Source organism: Acomys minous, assembly GCF_964271855.1.
Source record: "Acomys minous genome assembly, chromosome: 9".
Lineage (NCBI taxonomy): Eukaryota > Metazoa > Chordata > Mammalia > Rodentia > Muridae > Acomys > Acomys minous.
The window spans coordinates 22,356,194-22,377,981 of record NC_140490.1 but is presented as its reverse complement, the minus strand read 5'-3'; the positions used below and the strand labels follow the sequence as shown (position 1 = coordinate 22,377,981).

Here is a 21,788-nt window from a genome sequence, read left to right as displayed (position 1 = left end):
AGAAGTAAAATCTGAACAGAAAAATCTTAGAACTACAGTGTAGAAGTGAGCGTACAGGAGAGGGAAGATAGAGGGGGTGTTGGACCCACTTGCCTGTCCACATGTGTACTTCTGGATCTAAACCCTATGCGTTTTCCAAGGGTAATTTTACCTTTTTGGTTTTTGTTTGTTTGTTTTTTGGTTTTTTTTTGTTTTTGTTTTTTGGTTTTTTTTTTTTTTTTTGAGATTGGGTTTCTTTGTATAGCCTTGGCTGTCCTGAATTAAAGGCGTGCACCACCACACCTGGCGGGTAATTTTATCTTAACATTTAAAGATTAAAAATATTCTGTAGGGCTGGGTGCAGTGGCACACGCCTGTAATCCCAGCACTGGGGAGGCAGAGGCAGGCAGATTGCCAGCAAGGCTACACAGAGAAACCCTGACTCAAAAAAAAAAAAAAAAAAGTGAGATAAATGTGTGGGGATATTTTTTAAAAATCACTGATTATAACAGAAAACCCTGGGCCTGGATTAATTAGTAAATTATGGGTTCTATCAAGTTAACTCCTTAGATACCAGGATAGCACAGATAGGACAGTGGCTGAAAGCTCAATGCTTCCCGGGTTTTGTTTACCATATGACCCTGGGGGACCTTACCTCAACTGTAAACGGAATAGTAGGACCTGCCTCCCATGTTTCTTAGGTGGTATTAATAACCAGTGTGAGAGGGAGAGAACAAGTGTGTTTCTCCACAGGAGGCCACGATGTCAGGTCCGGTCCTTATACAACCTCACATAAATGTGTCACAGGAATTAAATTTGCTGCCTCAGCCTACCCTTAGTCCCATATTTGGAATTATGATTTTCAGTCTGGCCTTTGAACATCAAGGCCCATCCCTGAAGTGGTAGCGTACGCCTTTAATCCCAGCACTTGGAAATCAAGGCCAGCCTGGTCTACAGAGTCCCAGGACAGCCAAGGCTACCCTGAGAAACTCTGTCTCAGAAAGGCCCAGATCCATCCCTCCATGCTTACCCACGCCGATTGGTTTTTAAGTAATTGTGAGAGATTCACCTTTAGACCTATGATTCACCTAACTCTGGTTGCGTAGTCTTTCTGGAAACACTGCATGAATCAAGTAATGCTTCAGCAGTAAAAATTCATTCAGAAGTCTTCTCTTTCTCAGCCTCAAAAGGCAAGTTCCTGTGAGATCTAAATAGTTGCTCCAGTAGAGATGTTGTATCATGTCATCTGAATCTCTGCTTGTGGAAGCATCATGATTGAAACGTGCCATGCCCTGGAGAGCTCCTAGCTTCTACAGTACGAGGCTCTAATTGTAGCTCCTTGGCCCTAGCCACCTCGAAGTATGTGTGCTCCTCATCAAATAATTACCCAATGGGAGGACCTACTCAAAAGAGAAAAGATTTCCTTGACCTTTGCCATCAATAATTTTCCCACCTGGTTAATTGCATCCTGTGTAATTACTTTTGCCCCGGGAGGGGAAGGGTTGAGAATGTCTCCTTGTCTGGCGTTCAGAAGGAATGTGAAATCGATACCGTCGACAATTGAGGCCAGCTTTGGGGATCTCCAGCTGCACTTGGACCACTCCAGTCTCCGTGGGAGACGGAGCCCCGATGCTGGCTCTTGTGCCCATCAGAGCTTAATCCTTTTGAAAGCGTGTAGTCAGATGTGCAGCGGCAGGAAGTTCAGGTGCTGAGGCTGGGCCAGCGCCTTTCAGTAGCACTGTGGGCGTCTTCGGGGCCTCTGAGGGCTGTATGCAGAGCACACACTGGGAAGCCATAGCTATTTGCCTTTCAGGCACGATTAGAGCAAGACCAGCATTCCCCTACAATGGCTCATCAGGAGCATCGGGTGCAGACAGACACTGTGCTGGGAATTTTGTAAGTTGCTCAGTGAAACGCATCAAGAAAGTATGTAGCTAAATCTTGAGGCTAAAAGTTTGGGGCATTCGGTGCTCCTGAAATCATACATTCCATTGTAGACTTGAGCCTAAGTATTTGAGCCCAAGGTTCACAGAAGCAATAGACATTTGTTAAAATGCCCAGTGGGCAAGAGACCACCCCACCTGCCCCAGAGGAATGAGCGAAAAGTGAGCCTTCTCCTGCGCTGTGGGCTCCTGGGCAGAGGAGGACCTCCTGTTCAGCTTTGGTGTATAGCTGGAGAAGACGTAGCCTTTGAGGAGGCAAAGTGTGTCTAGAAGTGATCGGGTCCGCGTCTCATAAAAGCCTCTCTTCTGCTCAGGCATTGAATTCTTGAAAGGATTCCGAGTAATACTGGAGGAGCTGAAGGCAGAGGGCAGGCAGTGCCAACAGCTGATTCTAAAGGACCCGAAACAGCTCAACAGTAGCTTCAAAAGAACCGTAAGTCATACACAGAAAATGTGCTCCTGAAGACACCATTGTCCCCGGAGTCTGAACGGTCTATTGAAAGGCTGAAATTGGAGAAGGCGGGGCTATGGGGTCCACAGCCCAGCCAAGGTGGGTGAGAATGGGAGGCTGCAGCTGAGCCTGTCGCACACCCAGGGAAGCTCTTCAGCAGGGCTGAGGTAAACACACCTCTCTAGTTACACCGAAGCGGCAGCTATCCCAGGTGTCTGTGCTCTCACCCCTTACACCCTCCAGCTCCGAGGCACAGGGCTAATGTGCCATGGCTTTCTTGCACAAGATCAGACAGCACTGTCCATCTTTAGTGTCAGGGATCCAAACCCAAGCTGAGGCCGCCAAGTAGACCTGACCTCCTCCTATCCTGGGATCTGCTTGGCCCTGGAATTGTGTCTTAGGTGACAGTCAGAGCAGAGTGCAGGTTCTTTCGTAGGTGGGGGCCGGACAATTCCTCCACAGCTACATGTGTCTTTGTTCCCTTTTAGGGAATGGAATCTCAGCCTTTTCTGAATATGAAATTTGAAACGGATTACTTTGTAAAGATTGTTCCTTTCCCTTCCATTAAAAATGAAAGCAATTACCAGCCGTTCTTCTTCAGAACCCGAGGTGAGTATGGCCTTTCCTGCCTGCCTCATAAAGAAGTAAGTAGGACAGAAGCAAATTCACATAAAAAGACAGGGTCTCTCTATAGTCCAGGCTATCCTTGAATTCAATAGGTAGCCCAGGTTAGACCTCATGTTTGTCCTCTGCCTCAGTCTCACAAAGGTTATGGGCTAGAGAGTTGGGTGTGTAGTTAGGAGCACAGGCTGTTCTTCCAGCGCACCTGAGTTTGGTAACTCTAATTCCAGGGCATCTAATACTTTCTTTTGACCTCTGTGGACACCAGGCATACAAGTGGTGCACAGACATACATGCAGGCAAAGCACCCATGCACATTGGATAATAAAAAAGGGAATATAATTTTTAAAGCATTCTTTTTTACATAAAAATTTTTATTTATTTAATATATGTGAGTGCTCTATCTGCATGTACACCTGCATGCCAGAAGAGGACACCAGATCCCCATTATAGATGGTTGTGAGCCATCATGTTGTTGCTGCGAATTGAACTCAGGACCTCTGGAAGAGTAGGCGGCGCCCTTAACCACTGAGTCATCTCTCCAGCCCCTAGAAGGGAATATAATTAAATAAATAAAGGATAGCAGGCTGAGGCTGTAGTTTCAGGTAGAGTGTTTGCCTAGTGTGTGCTTGGTCCATCTGTAGCATTGGGAGGAGGTGGGGGTTTATTAGTTAGACATGTAATCTCAGGCCTCGGGGCGGAAAAGCAGGAGGATCAGTGCAAATTTGAGGTTAGTTTTATCTGTGCAGACAGGGCTGCCTAATCCAAAGAAAGCATGCCAAGAAAAAGGCCAGGCCCAACTGGAGATAAATCTTTATGCTTTGTTTTTGATCAAGGATGGTGGTTTGTGTATATATTGTTTTTATGTGTTTGTTTTCTGAGACAAGGTCTAGACCCTTGATTCTCGAACTTACTAGGTGTGGATCACAGAGCAGGCAAAGGGCTTTGCTGCTGGGGTCCGGAGTTTGAGCTCTAGAAGCTCTGAGGCCCACATCAGCAGCTACCAACCACACTGGCTTTCCAGCTGTTTGCCGTTCTCATCTATTCTGTACATGGTTGCTGTGTCATCTCCCTGACTCGGTGCTTGTAAATTTGGTGGCCAGCCACGATGAGTACCTGTCCTCTGACTCTACTTCTCGTCGGTGGTTCCTGGTCTTGGGTGGCCAGCCACCTGTGCAGGTTGGCTTCTCCTTTCCTTGTGGCTGGTCTCGTTGTCTTCCTCATTTCCTATGAAGTGTGCAGTCTCAGCCCTAGCCCGCATCTGTGTTTGCTCCTGTCAAGTTCTTTATTATTATTTTTTAATTATTTTTTTTTGTTCAGTTTTTCTTCTCTTTCTTTCTTTCTTTCTTTCTTTCTTTTCTTTTCTTTTCTTTTCTTTTCTTTCTTCCCATGTGTGTGCCTCCATGCCAGAAGAGGGCACCAGATCTCATTATAGATGGTTTTGAGCCACCATGTGGTTGCTGGGAATTGAACTCACGGCCTTTGGAAGAACAGACAGTGCTCTTAACCTCTGAGCTATCTCTCCAGCCCTCCTGTTAAGTTCTTAATGAGGCTGTTTTCTACGCTGCCAGGTTATTTTGTAAGTCTTATTTTCCTAATTAAAATGAGATTCATTAGGTCAAGACTATATGGTTGTCACATCTGTTGTTGCTTTCTGCATAATGACCGGAGAGAACATTCAAAGCATGTGTTTATGAAAAAAAAAATCTCGTCTTAAAAACAGCATACTTTTAAGATTAAAGTTTCCCATTGGCCTTGACGTATTTTGGAATAAATGCCTGATGGGGATGTATACCCGGGAATGCAGGTATTTACTCACCATGTCAGGATGCTGTAGCTTTAGGGCCACCTCGATTTTCTTGGCATTATACAGTCCCCTCCATAAGACTCTGGATTGGCAGTGTAGCCTGCTGGCTGCTTGGCCACCATTGTAGTGTTTCTGGGATGGAAAATTGTTTCAAAGGACGTGGCTTTGAGATGTGATTTTTCAGTGAGGACAGACTAGCAGAAAATGTCTGTGTGCTGTTGATAGTGTCTGCCAAGAGGAGTTTAAGGTAGAAGAATGCAGGTGAAGCCTAAAATCTCAGTGCTTACCAAGACCACTCAAGAGCTCTCTTGTGTGTGGTGGACACTGAGTGACAGAGGCATGGATAGATAGCTCCCCTGCCTTTGGAGCCTTGAAGCTATGCAAAATTGGATGAGCTTTAAACTTTACACACAGCTTCCACTTAGGGGCTATGAAGTGCATTGCATTGATATTTATATGTTTATAGTGAAAATCATTGTTGAACTGATGTAGTGTGTACCTTCACGAGCCCGCTAAGCCCAGTATATGTTTTATTCAGTTGTTGTTAGAAGGAAAACATGGAACTGTCCTAAAACTAAAAAGAACCCCCCCCCCCTTTTTCTTTCAAACATAGCTTGTGACCTGTTATTACAGCCTGACGACCTGGCCTGTAAGCCCTGTAAGTATAGCTGTCTGTCAAGTCTCAAAGTGTTACCCCATAATGACGTTGGGGCAGCCTTTGGGTGCTTACTCTGGGTCCTGATCCTCACAGTCTGGAAGCCCCGGAACCTGAACATCACCCAGCACGGGTCAGACATGCACGTGTCCTTTGAACATGCGCCTCATAACTTCGGCTTCCGCAGCTTCCACCTTCACTACAAGCTCAAGCACGAAGGCCACTTCCGGCGGAGGGCTTGCAAGCAGGTGAGCGACCGTGTGTGCAAGGAGCACACGTGGGTGTTTCGAGGTGATACTGGGCGGCTGGAGTAAGTGTAAGGGTACAGAGAATGTTTGCCGCTAGGTCTGTCTCCAGCTGACTCTCACTATGGTCCTGTTAATTCCTCCATAGCTGTTCTGAGGGATAGGACGAAAGGGATCAAAAGCATAGATAGTTCTAGTTTGCTTTTTTTTTTTTTTCTTCCTTTCTTTCGAGACAGGGTCTCTCTATGTTAGCCTTGACTGTCCTGGACTTGCTTTGTAGACCAGGCTGGCCTCGAACTCACAGCGATCCACCTGCCTCTGCCTCCCAAGTGCTGGGATTAAAGGCGTGTGCCGCCACCACCACCCGGCTAGTTTGCGTTTTATTTTAAGCATCTATCAGGTACTGCGTGGCAGCCAATCCCTGACCTTTCTGCTCTTCAAACCCCTAACTGCTCATTAAGCAGCCTGTGTCCATTCATCCTTTATAGATGGATAACCTGGGGCCCAGGGAGGTCATGCGGCTTCCTGAAGGTTGCACGCATAGCTAGGAAGTGGAAAAAACAGGTCTTGAGCCGAGTCAATAGCAACTCAGTGGCCCCTGATTTTTTTTTTTTTTTTTAAGACTAAAAGCCAGGGTTAAATCGAAACCTGATGACCAAAATCATAAAACCACGTGTCACCAGAGCAGTAGGAAATGCTTATGGAAGTTTAGGACTGCCATTGTTGCCCTGCTAGCTAGTTCCTTGTTTTAAACAAAGATTTTTATTTATTTTTTTGATTGTGCAGTTATGCTTTGCCAAAGTTGTACATGAAAGTGGTGTTTCTTATTTTTGAGCCCTCGCTCACTTCTTTCTTTCTTTCAAGATAGGGTCTGACTATAGCCTTGGCCGACCTGGTACTCACAGGGTAGTACAAGACTCATTATATAGTCCAGGCTGTCCTTGAACTCACAGTCTTGCCTCTGCTTCCTGAGTTCTGGGATTAAAGGCATGCACCACCATGATAGGCCTTTGCTCAGAAATAAAAATAAAAGCAAACAAACAAGTAAATATTGTTTGTTTCTTTTTTAACGAAGTTTTTAAAAACTACTTTTATTTATTCATTGTAAGATTATACACACAGATATTTATTTTTATTTTTTATTTTGTTAGTTTTTAAAAACAAGGTTTCTCTTTGTAGCCTTGGCTGTCCTGGACTCGCTTTGTAGACCAGACTGGCTTTGAACTCACAGCGATCCACCTGCCTCTGCCTCCTGAGTGCTGGGATTAAAGGCACACGGGTATATTTTTATTTTATGTGTGTGAATGTTTCGCCTGTGTATGGTTGTGTACCACATGCATACAATACCTGCAGAGGCCAGAAGAGGGCATCAGATTCCCTGGGCTGAGAATTGCAGGTGGAAGGGGATGGTAGCCCGACCAAAGTTCCTGAGCAGTAAGTGCTCTTGGTGGCTGAGCCATCGCTCCAGCCCTCTTCTCACTTTTTTTTTTTTTTAAAGTAAAGGGTACTCTAGTTAATTTCCTTATTTTCAAATGATGCACATGAGGCACAGGCAGCTAAAGCACAGGCTGCGGCGAGACTCCTGGGCTTTCCTGAGCCTTCTATTCAGTGACGTTTAGATAACGTGACAGATCCCCGGTGCTTTCTGATCTAATCACCTCTGGGAGTGAGCTCAAGCCGGCGCAAGTCTCTTTTAGCTTCATTCTAAGACGTGAACGTTTCAGTTGCGGTTTGCTTTTTGTAGGATCAGAATGCAGAGACAACCAGCTGTGTCCTCCAGAATGTCTCTCCAGGGGATTATATCATCGAGGTAGGTACAGGTATATCACCTCCACAGAAAGCAGTTCTCGTAGAATTCTGAGTCTTTCCTTTATTTGAGTCCTGGGTAGCCCAGGCTAGTCTCAAACTTCCTATAGAGCTAAGGACTGACTTTGATTAACTAATGGCTCCTGCCTGTGCTTCCTGGGATTACAGACACTCACACTTTGCTCATGGCTTTTATGCAGGCCCTGGGGATTTGAACTCAGGTCTTCAAGCTTGCACAACAAGTCTATTTATCCGCAGAGCCATCTCTTTAGCCCATTGTTGGTTTTAAAGATTGATTTAAAGTATTAAACTGCCACTGTTATTCTCCCTGTGTGCTCCCACATCCCACTGAAAAGTGAATGAAGTCCCTCGTAGATACAATGTACAGATATGTTGTCACACAATAGTAACACAGTATCTGTGTTGTCACACAATAGTAACACAGCATCACTTACACAATAGTAACACAACGCTCTCTGTTTTGTAGGTGGTGGACAACAACAACACAACGAGGAAAGTGGTGCAGTATGTGGTAAAACCAGGTAAAAGCTCTTCGGCTTGGATTTGATGTCATACTCTTGAGACAAGGCTTCTAGTGTTTTCTGTGCTCTGTACTTCATGGTTTACAAAACAACACAGTTGCCTTTTCTTCCTTAAATGGTTATTCATTCAAGTAAGTTTCCTTCCACCTTCATGTTGATGCCTGGAGGATCAAAGCTGGTGTGGCATCTGCCCCGAGACGAGGCAATTGTCCTTAACATGCAGGAAAGGGGGCCTTTCCTCAGGCAGAGTCCTCACTGTCTCAGCATATTCAGAGCTGTTGAAGTATTTTCTACAGCCCTTTACAAAGGAACTGTTGACTCCTTTTCTAATCACCACAGCAGAGCTAGCTAGCGTAAGGTGGTTGGGAGGACCCTGGAATCTGTTAGGCGGCTTATGTTTAAAAACAAAAAAGGGGGAAAACTTTTTTTTCCCCTCCTCTTTGAACCTGTTCTGCTGCTTGAGTTTAAAAGCTTTCTCTTTGAAATCTGCCAGTGCACTCTCCCTGGGCCGGACCTATCAGAGCTGTGGCCATCACCGTGCCTCTGGTTGTCATATCAGCATTCGCAACACTTTTCACCGTGATGTGCAGAAAGAAACAGCAAGGTATCCTTTTGCGCCATGCGCTCTTCTCTCACTCTCTAGTTTGTGGCAGGCCCAGGGTGGGTGCTGCACAGAAAGAGAACCTGGGAAGGCCTGCTTTTTCCAAGAGGGGCCAGGGACACTTCATATTTCTCTGTCAGTTCCTTGCATACTGCAGTTCCCAGCATCAAAATACTTGGCTTTAGGCCAGGCGTGGTGGTGCACATGCCTTTAATCCCAGCACTTGGGAGGCAGAGGCAGATGGATCACTGTGAGTTCGAGGCCAACTTGGTCTACAAAGGAGTCCAGGACAGCCAAGGCTACACAGAGAAACCTTGTCTCAAAAGAACAGAACAAAACAAAACAAAACAAAACAAAATACTTGGCTTTTAATCTCTAGGACCTGGCAGTAGACAGGCATAATTCAGTTGTCAAACTCAAGAGGCTGAGGTATGAGAGCAGTCACGTGGGGGCTTTATTCCCTAATCAGTTAGATGCTTCACCTAGAAAGCTGTATCTTGGTCTGGGTGGGGTCACCCAGGTGTATACTTACATAAAAGTCATGAAGGCGCTCACTTAGAATTTGTGTGCCTTAAGCTAAGCATGATGGCACAAGCTTGGTATCCCAGTTACTTGGGAGGCTGAGGCAGGAGGATCACTTCAATTCAGGAATTTGGACGCTAGCCTGGGTAATAAATACAGTGAGACCCTTTGTCAGAAAAAGAGAGAAAAGTCATTTTGTTGTTGATGTTGTTTTAGGACACTGTACCTTTGTATATTATATTTAAATAATTCTCCTTCCTCTGTTGATGCTGTACTTAGTTCATTTGGCTGCCAGAGCCATCACAGGGCTCCTTACTGACCTGAGGGTCTGCTGCAGCATTTCCTGGCATGTCCAAGGGCAGTTCAGGTTAATGCTGTTTTTTACTTCCTGTTATACCACTGCAGGAGCTGTCACCTTCATAGTGCAGCTCGAGGCTGATGGAGTCAGAGACCCCAGGCTTCCTAGGTGGGGATGTCAGCTGTTCCTTCTTGTAAATTTACTTTTGAGCTTGACCTCACGTAGCCCAGGCTGGCCTCCAGTTTGCTATGTAGCAGAGGCTGATCCTGAACTTCTTGACCTGTCTGCCTCCCTTCCAAGCGCTGGGATTTCAGTCCTGAGCCACTGTGCCACAGCTCTGGCTGCCCATCTCTGAAGACACCGAGTCCCGGGTCATGGAAAAAGGCAAAGCTTTGCTTAGAGGTGTCAACCTTATCTTCTTTCCCAATTTAGAAAATATATATTCACATTTAGATGAAGAAAGCCCTGAGTCCTCCACATATGCTGCGGTTCTCCCCAGAGACAGGCTCCGCCCACGGCCCAAGGTCTTCCTCTGCTACTCCAGTAAAGATGGCCAGACTCACACGAACGTGGTCCAGTGTTTCGCCTACTTCCTCCAGGACTTCTGTGGCTGTGAGGTGCGCAATCCAGTTTCTTCTCTCACTCTGGGCAGGATGTGTGCTCCATATTTCTTTCTCGTCACTGCCTTCTCCTCTCTGTGCCTGTTCCAGAAACCTACTTTTGCCCAGCACCTTGCTTCCCAATCCAGGTTCTGTCTGAGTTTGTCCGATCTGTCACCAACAGTAAAGCTTTCATATGACGTGTTCTTGCTTGAAACCCTTGAGTAGACGGTTTTTGTGAGTGCTGAATAAGGGTGCCCTGCCATAGAGCATGTAACCAGAACGTGAGACTGCCACCTGGCATCATGGTGAGCTCTTGCGGGATCACGACTCAGTGGGCACCAGGGAGAGAATGACAAGTGAAGACAGTGTTTAGGAGTTTGGGCAGTTTTCTGAAGGAGGTTTGCAGGGGTTGGGAATGGAGGCCGGGACTGCCCCTGGAAGGGATCTTAGTGACCCTGATGGGTGCATCACAAAGGGCTGAGGTTGATTGATATGAAGTCGGGAAAGTGAGAAGGCAGTAGCTATGAGGAACCAGGAAGTAAGAGGGGGCTCCAGCATTTCCCAAATGTTTGAATGTCTATGCTGGGTTCTTAGCTTCTCCTCCTCTCTTTTTCCCTCATCACTCATAGCTCTGGCTATCCTGGAATTCGATTTGTAGATCATGCTGGCCTCGAATTCATTCGTGATCACCTGCCTCTGTTTCCCAAGTGCTAGGATTAAAGGTGTGGACCACCACGCCGGGCCTTCTTAGCTCCTCTTGTAGCTTTTCTATAAACAATGACATTTAATTTCTAGAGTGTAGTCTAAAGCTACTGTAGAAGTCTCCCTGTTTTGTCACAAATGCAGTTACCATGTTACGTTTGTAACCCGTTCACTTTGAACTGCCAATTGGCTCATTTCTTTGGTGAGACTGCCCTCTGGTGTTAATAAGATGAATTAAAAAGCTGGTGGGATTTCCTCCTGGGAAAGCCTTGAGCTTGGCAGTTAAATGCTACAACGGTAACCAGCCTCATGTGCTGGGATAGCACAGACAGAGGTGGTGTATTTGTGCCCTGTTCTTTTGTACATAGGTGAGGTTGCACATCGTTTGTTTGTTAAAATAGCTATACCATCATCCGTGATACTGACTTACCATAGCTGAGTTAGGCCAGACTGTTAAGTGTCTAGTCCTGGGCTGGCCCATTTCTGATGGTTTCTCAAGGAAAAATGCCCCACAATGGAATTGCCCAGTCAGAGATAGGAATTTTATTTAAGTTATATTTTCTTTATTGAGATTAAATCAGTCAATACAGAGTTTTTGCAGCTTTGCAAAATATTCCACATGTGATTTAACAAAATGCACAGGTCAAAAGATGAGTTAGAACAGTTTTTGTTTTGTTCTGGTTTTGAGACAGGATTTCTCTGTTGTAGCCTTGGTTGTCCTGAACTCACTTTGTGTACCTCGATCTCCCAATATCCACCTGCCTCTGCCTCCCCAGTGCTGGGTTTAAAGGCATGTGCCACCATGCCCAGCTAGTAGAACAGTTTTTGTATGATATAGAAACCTAGGAGGCCACACATTTTAAAATAACCAGTTGGCATGAAGTAAAGTATGAGATAAGTCAGTATTCTTTTCAGCAGATGAATAGATGTTGGGGCTTTCTTCTCTTGGTTACCATTTTTACAACGGGAAATTTTTTAATCCTTCCAGAGTGCCCTTCCCCTGTGTAATCTTTGTTTAGCTATTAGGGATTATTTTTTGAGTTACAAGAGAAACAGTGTCAGTACAGTTGCCAAGAGATGCTGTTTACAGTATCCTACAGGAGAAAAGGTATGGATACAGTTGCCAAGGGATGTTGCTTACAGTATCCTACTGGATAAATGGCATGGATACAGTTGCTAAGGGATGCTGCTTACAGTATCAGATGAAAGTAGTTTCAGGGCATCAGACATACTTAGTTTTCTTTTATCAGAGATTCCACTACTCTCTTGGCTCTATTACTGAAAACTTTAATGGTTCACAGGCCTTATACAACTATGACACTGTTGACTTCTATGAGACCATAAAGAAAGGTGCAATCTAGATAGGGTTAACCAAAACCATATTATAGCAGCAGAACAGCAGGCTAGCCCTGATCTGTGAACATGACCATAGGGATCCTCCTCCTCAGTGACACTCTGCATGTGCATCACCTATCTCTGTGGATGGCTCTGGCAGCCGACCGAAACTCTGTTTCCCAGAATACTTTGGGGTCACTATCCACATCCTCTTCTCAGAGCTAAAGCCATGTCTTCAGGACCCTCTGCTACTTGTATCTGGCAGCTTCACTCACTGCACACACTGCTCTCAGTTCCTTCCTATTCTGCTTTCTCTATAATACCATAGGACATCCACAAGGCATCTTAGACAAGTTAAGATCCTGTCTCCTGTCTCTTCAGTTGTAGGGTAGTAGTGGTGATGCCCCCATGTGTGTCAGGATGATGTCGTAGGTGGCAAGCACTTTCGGGAAGTCTGGTGTGTGGATGCGGTTGCTAATTATAGAGCCTTAGCTGTTCGTGTGTGTGTGTGTGTGTTGGTGTGCGTGCATGCGTGTATGCATGCACCCAGTGCCTACACATTGCACATATCCCTGCTAATAATGGCTGAGGGGCAGATGATTGGAACTCATCATTTTGTTCCAGTCTTCTTCCTGTGTATTGGTAGGGATGAGTAGTGAGGTGACCTGTCCTCCTTCCAGGTGGCTGTGGACCTATGGGAAGATTTCAGCCTCTGCAGAGAAGGGCAGAGAGAATGGGTCATTCAGAAGATCCACGAGTCCCACTTCATCATTGTCGTGTGCTCCAAAGGCATGAAGTACTTCGTAGATAAGAAGAGCTCCAAACACAAAGGAGGCAGTCGAGCCACAGGGCAAGGAGAGCTCTTCCTAGTGGCCGTGGCAGCCATTGCTGAAAAGCTCCGTCAGGCCAAGCAGAGTTCATCGGCAGCACTGAGCAAGTTCATCACCGTCTACTTCGATTATTCCTGTGAGGGAGATATCCCCTGCATCCTGGACCTGAGTACCAAATACAAGCTCATGGACAACCTTCCTGAGCTGTGTTCCCATCTGCACTCTGGAGAACACAGCCCTCAAGACCCAGGACACAGAAGTAGAAGGAACTACTTCCGGAGCAAGTCTGGCCGCTCCTTGTATGTTGCCATTTGCAACATGCACCAGTTTATTGATGAGGAACCTGATTGGTTCGAGAAGCAGTTCATACCCTTCCATCCTCCCCCTGTGCGCCACCAGGAGCCAGTCCTAGAGAAGTTTGACTCAGGTTTGGTTTTAAATGACGTCATAAGCAAACCAGGGCCAGAGAGTGACTTCTGTCTAAAAGCTGAGGCTTCTATACTTGGGGCCACTGGGCCAGCTGACTCTTACTCGTATCTTGAGAATCAGCATGGAGGGTTGGACCAAGACGCTGAGGCCCAGCCCACCTATGATAGCGGCCCTGCCTTGCGGCCCCTGTTACATGCAGTGAAAGCTGGTGGTCCCTCAGATATGCCGAGGGACTCAGGCATATATGATTCCTCCGTGCCCTCATCAGAGCTGTCTCTGCCTCTGATGGAAGGACTCTCCCCTGACCAGATGGAAACATCTTCTTTGACGGAGAGTGTGTCTTCCTCCTCTGGCCTAGGTAAGGTACCTTGCCACTGGGCCCTTATTTTGTCTGTCTGTCTGTCTGTCTGTCTAATCTATCTTTATTCTATTATCTATTTATCGTCTGTCTATCTATCTTATCTGTCTGTCTGTCTGTCTATCTATCTATCTATCTGTCTATCTATCTATCTATCATCTGTTGGGTTTTTTTGAGACAGGGACTCACTGTACATCTCTACCTTTTCTGGAACTCACTATGTAGACCATGCTGGCTTGAACTCACAGAGAGCCACCTGCTTCTGCCTCCTGAATACTGGGGTTGAAGGCGTGGGCCACTGTGCCTGGCTAGGGACTAGGCTCTTGACACAGGAAAGCCATTGAAGCATTTCCTCAATTTGGGCACCTTATTGAACAATGAGACCTGATAAGAACTGATGTAACTTCTCTGATAGTGTTGATTTAGTCCAGGTAATGTGAATATTGGCCTGAAGAAATGATGGTGGTAAATTATGGTGAGTTGCTCAGACCCTTCCACCAGATATAATGTGTGTGTGTGTGTATGTATATATGTATATGACATATATATGTATATATAACTACATATATATATAGTTGTGCTGTGACACACATGTGGAGACCAAAGGATAACTTGTAAATCTCTCCTTCCACCACTCACTCGGGTTCCATAGATTAAACTCAGGTTGTCAGGTTTTTTGGCAGTCTGCTGACTCTGACCAGCCTTACATTGCCTTTTTACACTCTGAAATGATTGGAATACCGAAGTACACACGCCAGGCAAGGGTCTGGGGGAATTTGTCTTGGCTGTGACCTGTAGTGTTTGCTGCTGCTCTATCCTCCCATTGCCCTGAAAGCCCTGATGTCTACTGAACCCGAAGTTCATGAATGCAGTACTCTTCTCCACCCTAGCTTTATACGCTGCTACGCAGGAAGGAGGGCTGTTCCCCAGAGAGCCTCAGGCAGGAATCCACCACACCTACAGTTTCTTGGAATCACACATACAAAACTTTTGACTCCAAATCAAAGATCTTGCTTCCTCTGCTAAGGGGACTAGGTCCTGTTGAGAGGATGAGGGTGTTGCTCTGAGTTGGTTCTGATGCCTGCCTTGTTTGTACAAAGCACAAGAGCGCCTGGTCTACAAATCGAGTCTAGGACAGCCAAGGCTACACAGAGAAACCGTCTTGAAAAAAAACAAAACAAAACAAGTGCACTAGTGAACCCTGGCCATGTTGTGGCCTGGGAGTCTGGACCAGTGAAATGTACTGACTGGGTGGCTCTGTCCTTTATTCTCTCCTTAGGCGAGGAGGATCCCCCCATCCTCCCTTCCAAGCTCCTCACCTCCGGGGTGTGCAAAGCAGAACATGGTTGCCACAGCTACACTGGTGAACTCCAAGCGGTTGCCCCTTTGTAAGGACGAGGAAGTGTCTAAGCATCGCCACTTTAACTGCCTCTCTCCCTGGTTCTCCAACTCACCTGTGGTTGTGCAGCCTTCTTGGAGCTGAGGGCTCACGCGAGGATATCTGGAATGAAATTCCGGCCAGCCTTCTAACAGATACTTAGCAGGGTCTCCAGTTTCCCAAAAAGCATCTGGAATTCAGGAAGACATGTCTGTTAGATCTGACTGCAGCTGGCCCTGTGGAGTCCGATCCTTGGATCGGAGCCTATTCTGGGAAGATAGAGGAAATAGGTAAAGAGAACCAGAAAAGCATCTGCACTGCTTGTTTGGGCTTCCCTGGACTCTGCAAACTTTACCTAGTCCCTTTTGGCTACTTAAATTCATGATGCTTTGTGGGAAAGGCACTTTCATCATCAGTACAGCTGCACGTGCCACATACCTTCTCGGGACCCAGATTGTGCTACGAGTGATGTTTTCCTCCATTGTTGATACGGAACTTAGACTGGGTCCTGAGTGACCATCTTGACCATTTTACATGAAATGGGATGACTGATATACAGAAGATGCCAGAACCTGGGCATCCTTCCTGGGCCTATGAGCCACCATGTGGGGACCACAGCTATCTGTGTAGTTTCCCTGGGCTACTGTTACTGCTCTGTAGCTCAGGTGATGATGGCTGGAAATCGAGGACTGTTACCCAGCCGGGCAACAGCATTCCCGGAAGTCAGGTTTGTGATTCAGGTGGTGCTATGTGTCCCTGAATGTTACAGGTCAGAATCCACTAAAATACAGTGTGCAGGAGGAGGTGGCCAGTTAATCTGCTGATGTGGTTTTTGACTAGTGACAAACCTCCTTTTTAGAAGCAGAAAGGAGGGGATTATTGAAAAAATGTTCTATTTTTAATGAAGGACTCTTTTTTTTGTACAGAAATTCTTTTTCCAAAGGCAAACCATCTCTCCACATTCTGTTTATTTAATGACGTGCACGTGTCCATCTCCTCTGTGGAAACCCCCATCCCCCTCGACATTTGGTGTGAGCATCCTTCTCCACTGCTCTCGTGGGTGCTGTTGGATTTTGGCAGCCTGTTTTCTCAGCATTCTACCAGGCACTGTGATTCTCCCCCCCCCCCCCCCCCCCCGACTCCTTCACCAGATGTGACCAGCATTAAGGGGGTTGCCGAGCAAGAAGATCCCACTATGGTGCGGAAGTGAGAGGAAGCAGGGCTTTTCTTTCTAGGCCCTTCTACAGTGGGAGGGGAAGGGAAGCCCTGGGCCCTGCTGAGAAGAAGCAGTTTGTGTGCGTTTTGGATGAAAACCTCCTCCTCCCTGCTCTGCACAGGCAGCTGGCAGTGTCTCAGGAGAACGTGCTCCTGTGTTCTCTGGCAGCAAACAGAGCAGCTGCTCCAGGCAAAGCTGGGAGATGGTCTCACCGTAAAACCAGGCATCTCAGCAGAGGAGTATGTTCCATGTTGTCACTGTGGAATCCAGACTGAGCAGACAGAGCTCCCACCTCCAGGGGCCTCCCCTGGCCGTTCTCAGTCTTGGCCTTCATTCTCTGAAGGAGATCGGTGAAGCCCAAATTGCTAACGTATGACTGACCGTGCACTGGGAACTTCATCAGAGAACAGTTTTCTTTCTTTTATTTTTTTTTCTTTTTCTTTTTTAACTGAGGCCAAGAAATATTTTATGCCCCCCCAAAAGAGCCATCAGAAACCACTTTTAGGATAGTTGCTTGGCTTTGCATATGGAATGCGGGATCCCGGAGAGTGCCCAGGAGCAGTATAGGGCCTTGGGCTAAGCGTTAGCTAGGTCCCAAGCCCAGGCAGAGAGTTCACTGGGTCAGACTGGAAGAAAGCCATGCGAGCCAGCTGGCATGCTAGTCTAGAAAGTCAGGGCCAGGTGATGTTTTGGTTCATATTTAGCAACTGGATGCTTTTATTTTTGACACACAAATGTTTCTGGTGATAAGACTCAGATTCTGACGTGCCAAGTGATGAAACTACAATAAGGTTGCTTACCTCAGAATGAGCTGAGGGTGGGTGGGTAATATGAAACTTTATGAGTAGGCCTCTTTTCCCCATCCATTTCAGATTAAGGCAAAGCGTCCGTCCTGAACAGACCTGCAGTCTTTGACTCAGTTGTCCCATGCAGCAGAAATGGTAAGATGGAATTAGAGGAAGATTCTGCCGAAGCTCAGGCTTTTTGATGTTGTAAGGAAACTAAAGGTTGGGTGTGAGAGTGAGTACCACGTGAGTAAATAGAGGCTGTCCACTAGAGAGGAGGCCAGGCCGCCAGGAAACTGAGAAAGACAAGCTAGTCGTTGACCCGTGTTTGTAAGATTCCCACGAGTGCATATGATGCAGTCTGATTTGCTCAGAGACGAGCGAGTCCTAGAGAAAGCCAGCTACAGTGCTGTTCTCTGAGCAAGTGGTGACAAGGTAACAGGAACCACCTCAGTGGGCCCCACCCACTGTGCGAGTGTGGAGGCTTGGGGCTTTGAGGCACATGGGTTTCTAGAAAGAATCAGAAATCATATTCTAGTTCAGGCCCAGGGCTTCAGATGGGACCCAACCAGGAGATATAGTATTTTGAGCCAAAAAACAAGGCTGGGCTTTGAAGCTGACGACTTTGATTGGCAGATAAGTGCTAACTGAAGTCAGCCCCAGTCAGAAGCTTAAAGCTGGAGTCAGCATGCAGGAAGTTAAGCCCAGACAGCCACTTCATAGCCATGGGGCGTTTTTTGTTGCTAATTTCCTTGACAACTTCTCTAGTGGTAGGTCCTCTGACTTTTATGTAAGTAAGTAAATAAGAAACTGTCCCCTCAAAACTGAGGGATTACAGGGTTGTGGGAGCTTTTCAGAAGGAATGGGGAAGTTATTGTATTCCTGGCGGAGAAATGACACACCCTCCAGACAGAAAGGAAAACACGCAGTCCCTAGCTACCTCAACATTCTGCCTTTATCGGGAAAGGGTAGGCAAAGGCAAAGTGAAGGCTTCTAGTTTTTTGTTTTGTTTTTGTTTTTTAATGTTCCATTGTTGGGGATAGCTACAGCTAATTGGCAGAGTTTGTGTTCTCTGGGGCACCAGAGTACCCAGGCATAAGGAAAACCACCTTGCGGAGAGACATGGTGGTGACGGGAGTAAACCGAGGCACCTTGTCCAACCTTTAGGAGCAGGGAACATTCCAGATAAGCGTCTCCATGCAGTATTTCTGGGGCTTCCCGGTTTTCAAGAAAAGCTGAGAATTTCTCATTTCTAAGCTGTTACTGTCTAGTGCTGGAACTTTGGAAACTACTCAAGTGCATTCAGGACCATCAGAAATGTAGACGGATCTAGTTTTGCACAGTGGCTGCCGGGATGTAAACTCGGTAGGATGTGAAGTGAAAAGCATCCACAGTAATTACACATACGTGGGGCCCCGGGAAAAGCCGCTGCTAGCCCTGTCCTTCAGAAGCACGTGATGCTATCCTAATGATAACAGGGTCTCGTGTACCTCAGGCTGGCCTTGAACTCCTGACACTTCTCTTCAGCCTTGGTATGATCCTGAATACATTTTAAACATTTTAATTGTGGCTTTACATTTCATGATGTCTCAAGAGAAAGGCAGGTCAGCTGTTCTTTTTTTTTTTTTTTTTTTTTTGTGGTGGTGGTGTTTTTTTGTTTTTTTTGTTTTTTGTTTTTTACTGTAGCAGGGCTGTCCTGGCACAGGCCTCAAACTCCCGAGATACACCTACCTGTCTCTGCCTCCAGAGTGCTGAGATTAAAGCTGTGTACCACCACTACCAATTTCAAATTCAGATTTATATTGTCCCACATTAAAAACAGGCAATGGTTGCATTTAAAACTCTGAATTTTAGGGCCTATTCAGAGTTTAGTTCTAATTATAATCATATTTTTATGTGTGTACGGGCCAATTCTGAGCTTATACCAAGGCATTATTAGGAGAATTTTATTCGAGAAATGCCCTTCTAGAGAACCCCCTCACATTGGGTTTTGGCATCGCCCCTTTTCTGCAGTGTGGGACTGACTCTTCTAGCAGTAAGCTATAGAAAGGATACAGAAAACATTCCTGTTGTTGAGATACCTACAAGGTGTCCCCATGGGTGTTTGGCCACCCATGTCATCTTGCCACTTTTCTAGACCCAATGGTGAAAGTTAGCCAAAGGAAGGCTGGCTACAAGCAGTTGGTTTTGGTTCCAGTTTTAGAGCTTGAGGGTGAAGGGATACTGAGATCACCCAGCATGCTCTGACTGTGGGCTCAAGACAGGCTGCGCTTGAGTTGTTCCAGACACACGGCTGTGGCTGGGCCTCTGGTTCGTCAGCGAGGGGGGATTCTGTAACCTTCCCGCTGATCAGATGGATCTTTGTACGTCTTCCTTTGCAGAAATTCAAACCAGCCTTCTTTTGTCTAGGGCGTAGAGGAGAAAGAACAGCTGGTCACCTTCCCAGCATTGAAAACCACAATGAAGTCATCCCCTGGTCACCTCCCCCTCCCCCCCAGGAGTAAATAATCCCACCCACTTAACATCTTTCACAGCTTTGTTCTCTGGGGTCTTAATGATTTCCACCGTCCTTCCACTTTTCAACCTCACACTCAGTTTTGTTACCCAAACACCACCAGTGCCTTGTTCGCATGCGTGCCATCTGACAGCCACACTCCAGTTAGGATTACAGGGAAATATGTGAGGGCCTGGCAGCCCTCACAAAATATCACACTTCTTAAAATGTCCTATTACTTATACTCATTCAGGGAGTTAAGACTGCCACTGTTTGTTCTCTTGCTGATACCGTTGCTCTGGTCTTGTAGTTTACTTCCTCCCACAGGCAAACAGTTGGTGTATTGAACGTCTTTCTTTAATCTGAAGTCACTCTCCAAGGCCAGCTCTTACCTTCTGAGTGGCTACTGTCCAACACTCCAATCTTGGATTCTGTTTTTAACCTCTCTCTAGACCTGACCAATATTTTGTGAATCATATTATTGTTTAAATGGTACACACTTCACCAGAACCTCTGACAAGGTGAAACTTTCCCATTGCCGTTGGGGACTAATTTACAAACACATTTTAATGTCTCTGAGAGGGCCTTCTGGGGAATCTTGGCCAGTTGTCTTCTTTCCTGCCCCCCTGGTTCATCCCTGATACTCACCTGGGACCACAGACACCTTCAAGGCCACCTCTTCCTTCTTGAGGGCTGTATCTCTCAGTTAAGCAGGCATAGTGTTTGATACAATCCAACGTCAGAAGCAGTCATTCCAACAGCATAGCTAATGTTTGTATCACATAGAAGCGGGCAGAAAGAGTCAAGCCAGCAGCCGTCTGTGCCTGCCACTGGATTATACTAAATGTGCTTAGCTTTTATTTTTTGTAAACAACAACAACAACAACAACAAAATCCTTTTCCTCTCAAAGAAGCATGTCAAGTTTGGACGGCAGCCCAAAACAAAAAAACAAAACAAAACAAAACAAAAACTTTTTTTTTTCCTGTACAAACCCAAAGTGTTCATTTTGAGAATAACTTTGATTTTTGTTATCTGTGTAAAAACAAAAGTATTTTTGCTGTGGAAGCTCCCATGTTAAGGAGGAAGGCTTGCAGGCACAGTGATGCCTGCTGTCATTGTCTTGTTTTATCTTTAAGCTTGTCCTTTGTGGTATTTGGCAGGATAGTAAGCACTGGCCGCCTGCGGCAGTGTGCCATATTTTTACATTGGAGATATTGGTGGTATATATGACTGTGCAGACTCTGTAAATAGATGGTAGTTAAGTCATGGCTGACATTTGTAAGATGTTTTTGTACCTTAGAATTTCTACATCAAATAAAATGTTTTCTTGTAAGCCTGCAGTGGCTCCTTATTTTAGAACATCGGTTTCCTTCCTAGCTTGCACTCGTGGCTGTTTGCAGAGGATTCTGTCTCAGGCTGAGAAGTTAAGAAGAGCTGGCATCTTTACCCTGCTCTGCAAGGTGACTTCTTGGTACTCATCACTTCCGGGGTCAGTTCCCACCTCTGCTGTAGGTGCTGTGATCCTGTGATGAGGAGTCCCTGGTCCCCAAGTTTCTATAGAGTGGGCCCAAAGCCCTGCTTTAGGGGGTGGTGACTTCACCTGAGCTTGTGTAGTGGGTGTTGTCCCCAGCACTTGTCAGTGTACTCAAAGGAACAGGTACCCAGAAGAGGGCAATGGTTGATAATAGGAAGGACATAGACAATAAATAAGTCTATAGACCTGAGAAGGAAATGGTCAAAATCTGGGGATCTTGGGAAATTGGCAGAACACATCTTACTGCTGTGGAGTTGTCAGGTTGAAAAAAGGCAACTGAAAGTTTCCCCAGGACATGAGCTACCCCAGAGGAAGTGATGGCTGTCAGTAGATGGGTTCCTGGCAAGTGCTTGTACCTTTTCTCATTTCCACCTGACACAAGAAGGAGCCACCAACATCACCCTCAGTATTGATGGATGCCCAGGCCGGGAGATGAGGTAGATTTGCCAAAAGCACAAAAGAACTGGCAGCCAAGAGATTGAGACATCATCACATCTAGTTAATAGGACACAACATCCCTCGTTAAAGGGCAGGAGAGTCCCTGAGTAGTAAGAATGACTATTCTTTGCTCAGTGACTATTAGTGAATTTTGTTCTTCTGGCCATCTTTCTGTCTGGATAGGCTTGTGGACTTCCTGCTGTGAAGTCCCTGTGG

At 46.1% G+C, this 21,788-nt stretch overlaps 1 protein-coding gene across 2 annotated transcripts in view; it reads left to right on the top strand.

The window, feature by feature from the left end:
* The window catches only part of IL17RD (interleukin 17 receptor D), a 62,580-nt gene extending 41,643 nt beyond the window's left edge, over positions 1-20,937 (top strand). Inside the window, exons 4-13 of one of the 2 annotated variants that reach the window (XM_084796655.1) lie at positions 2,237-2,355; positions 2,862-2,982; positions 5,415-5,459; positions 5,553-5,704; positions 7,446-7,511; positions 7,995-8,049; positions 8,543-8,653; positions 9,924-10,087; positions 12,790-13,726; positions 15,006-20,937. In XM_084796655.1, coding sequence (XP_084652781.1) covers positions 2,237-2,355; positions 2,862-2,982; positions 5,415-5,459; positions 5,553-5,704; positions 7,446-7,511; positions 7,995-8,049; positions 8,543-8,653; positions 9,924-10,087; positions 12,790-13,726; positions 15,006-15,118 — 1,883 coding nt within the window. In that variant the 3' untranslated portion in view covers positions 15,119-20,937. Of the gene's footprint in view, positions 1-2,236; positions 2,356-2,861; positions 2,983-5,414; positions 5,460-5,552; positions 5,705-7,445; positions 7,512-7,994; positions 8,050-8,542; positions 8,654-9,902; positions 10,088-12,789; positions 13,727-15,005 lie in introns of both variants that reach the window. The other variant, XM_084796654.1, reaches the window with a different exon arrangement.
* The last annotated feature ends 851 nt before the right edge of the window (positions 20,938-21,788 follow it).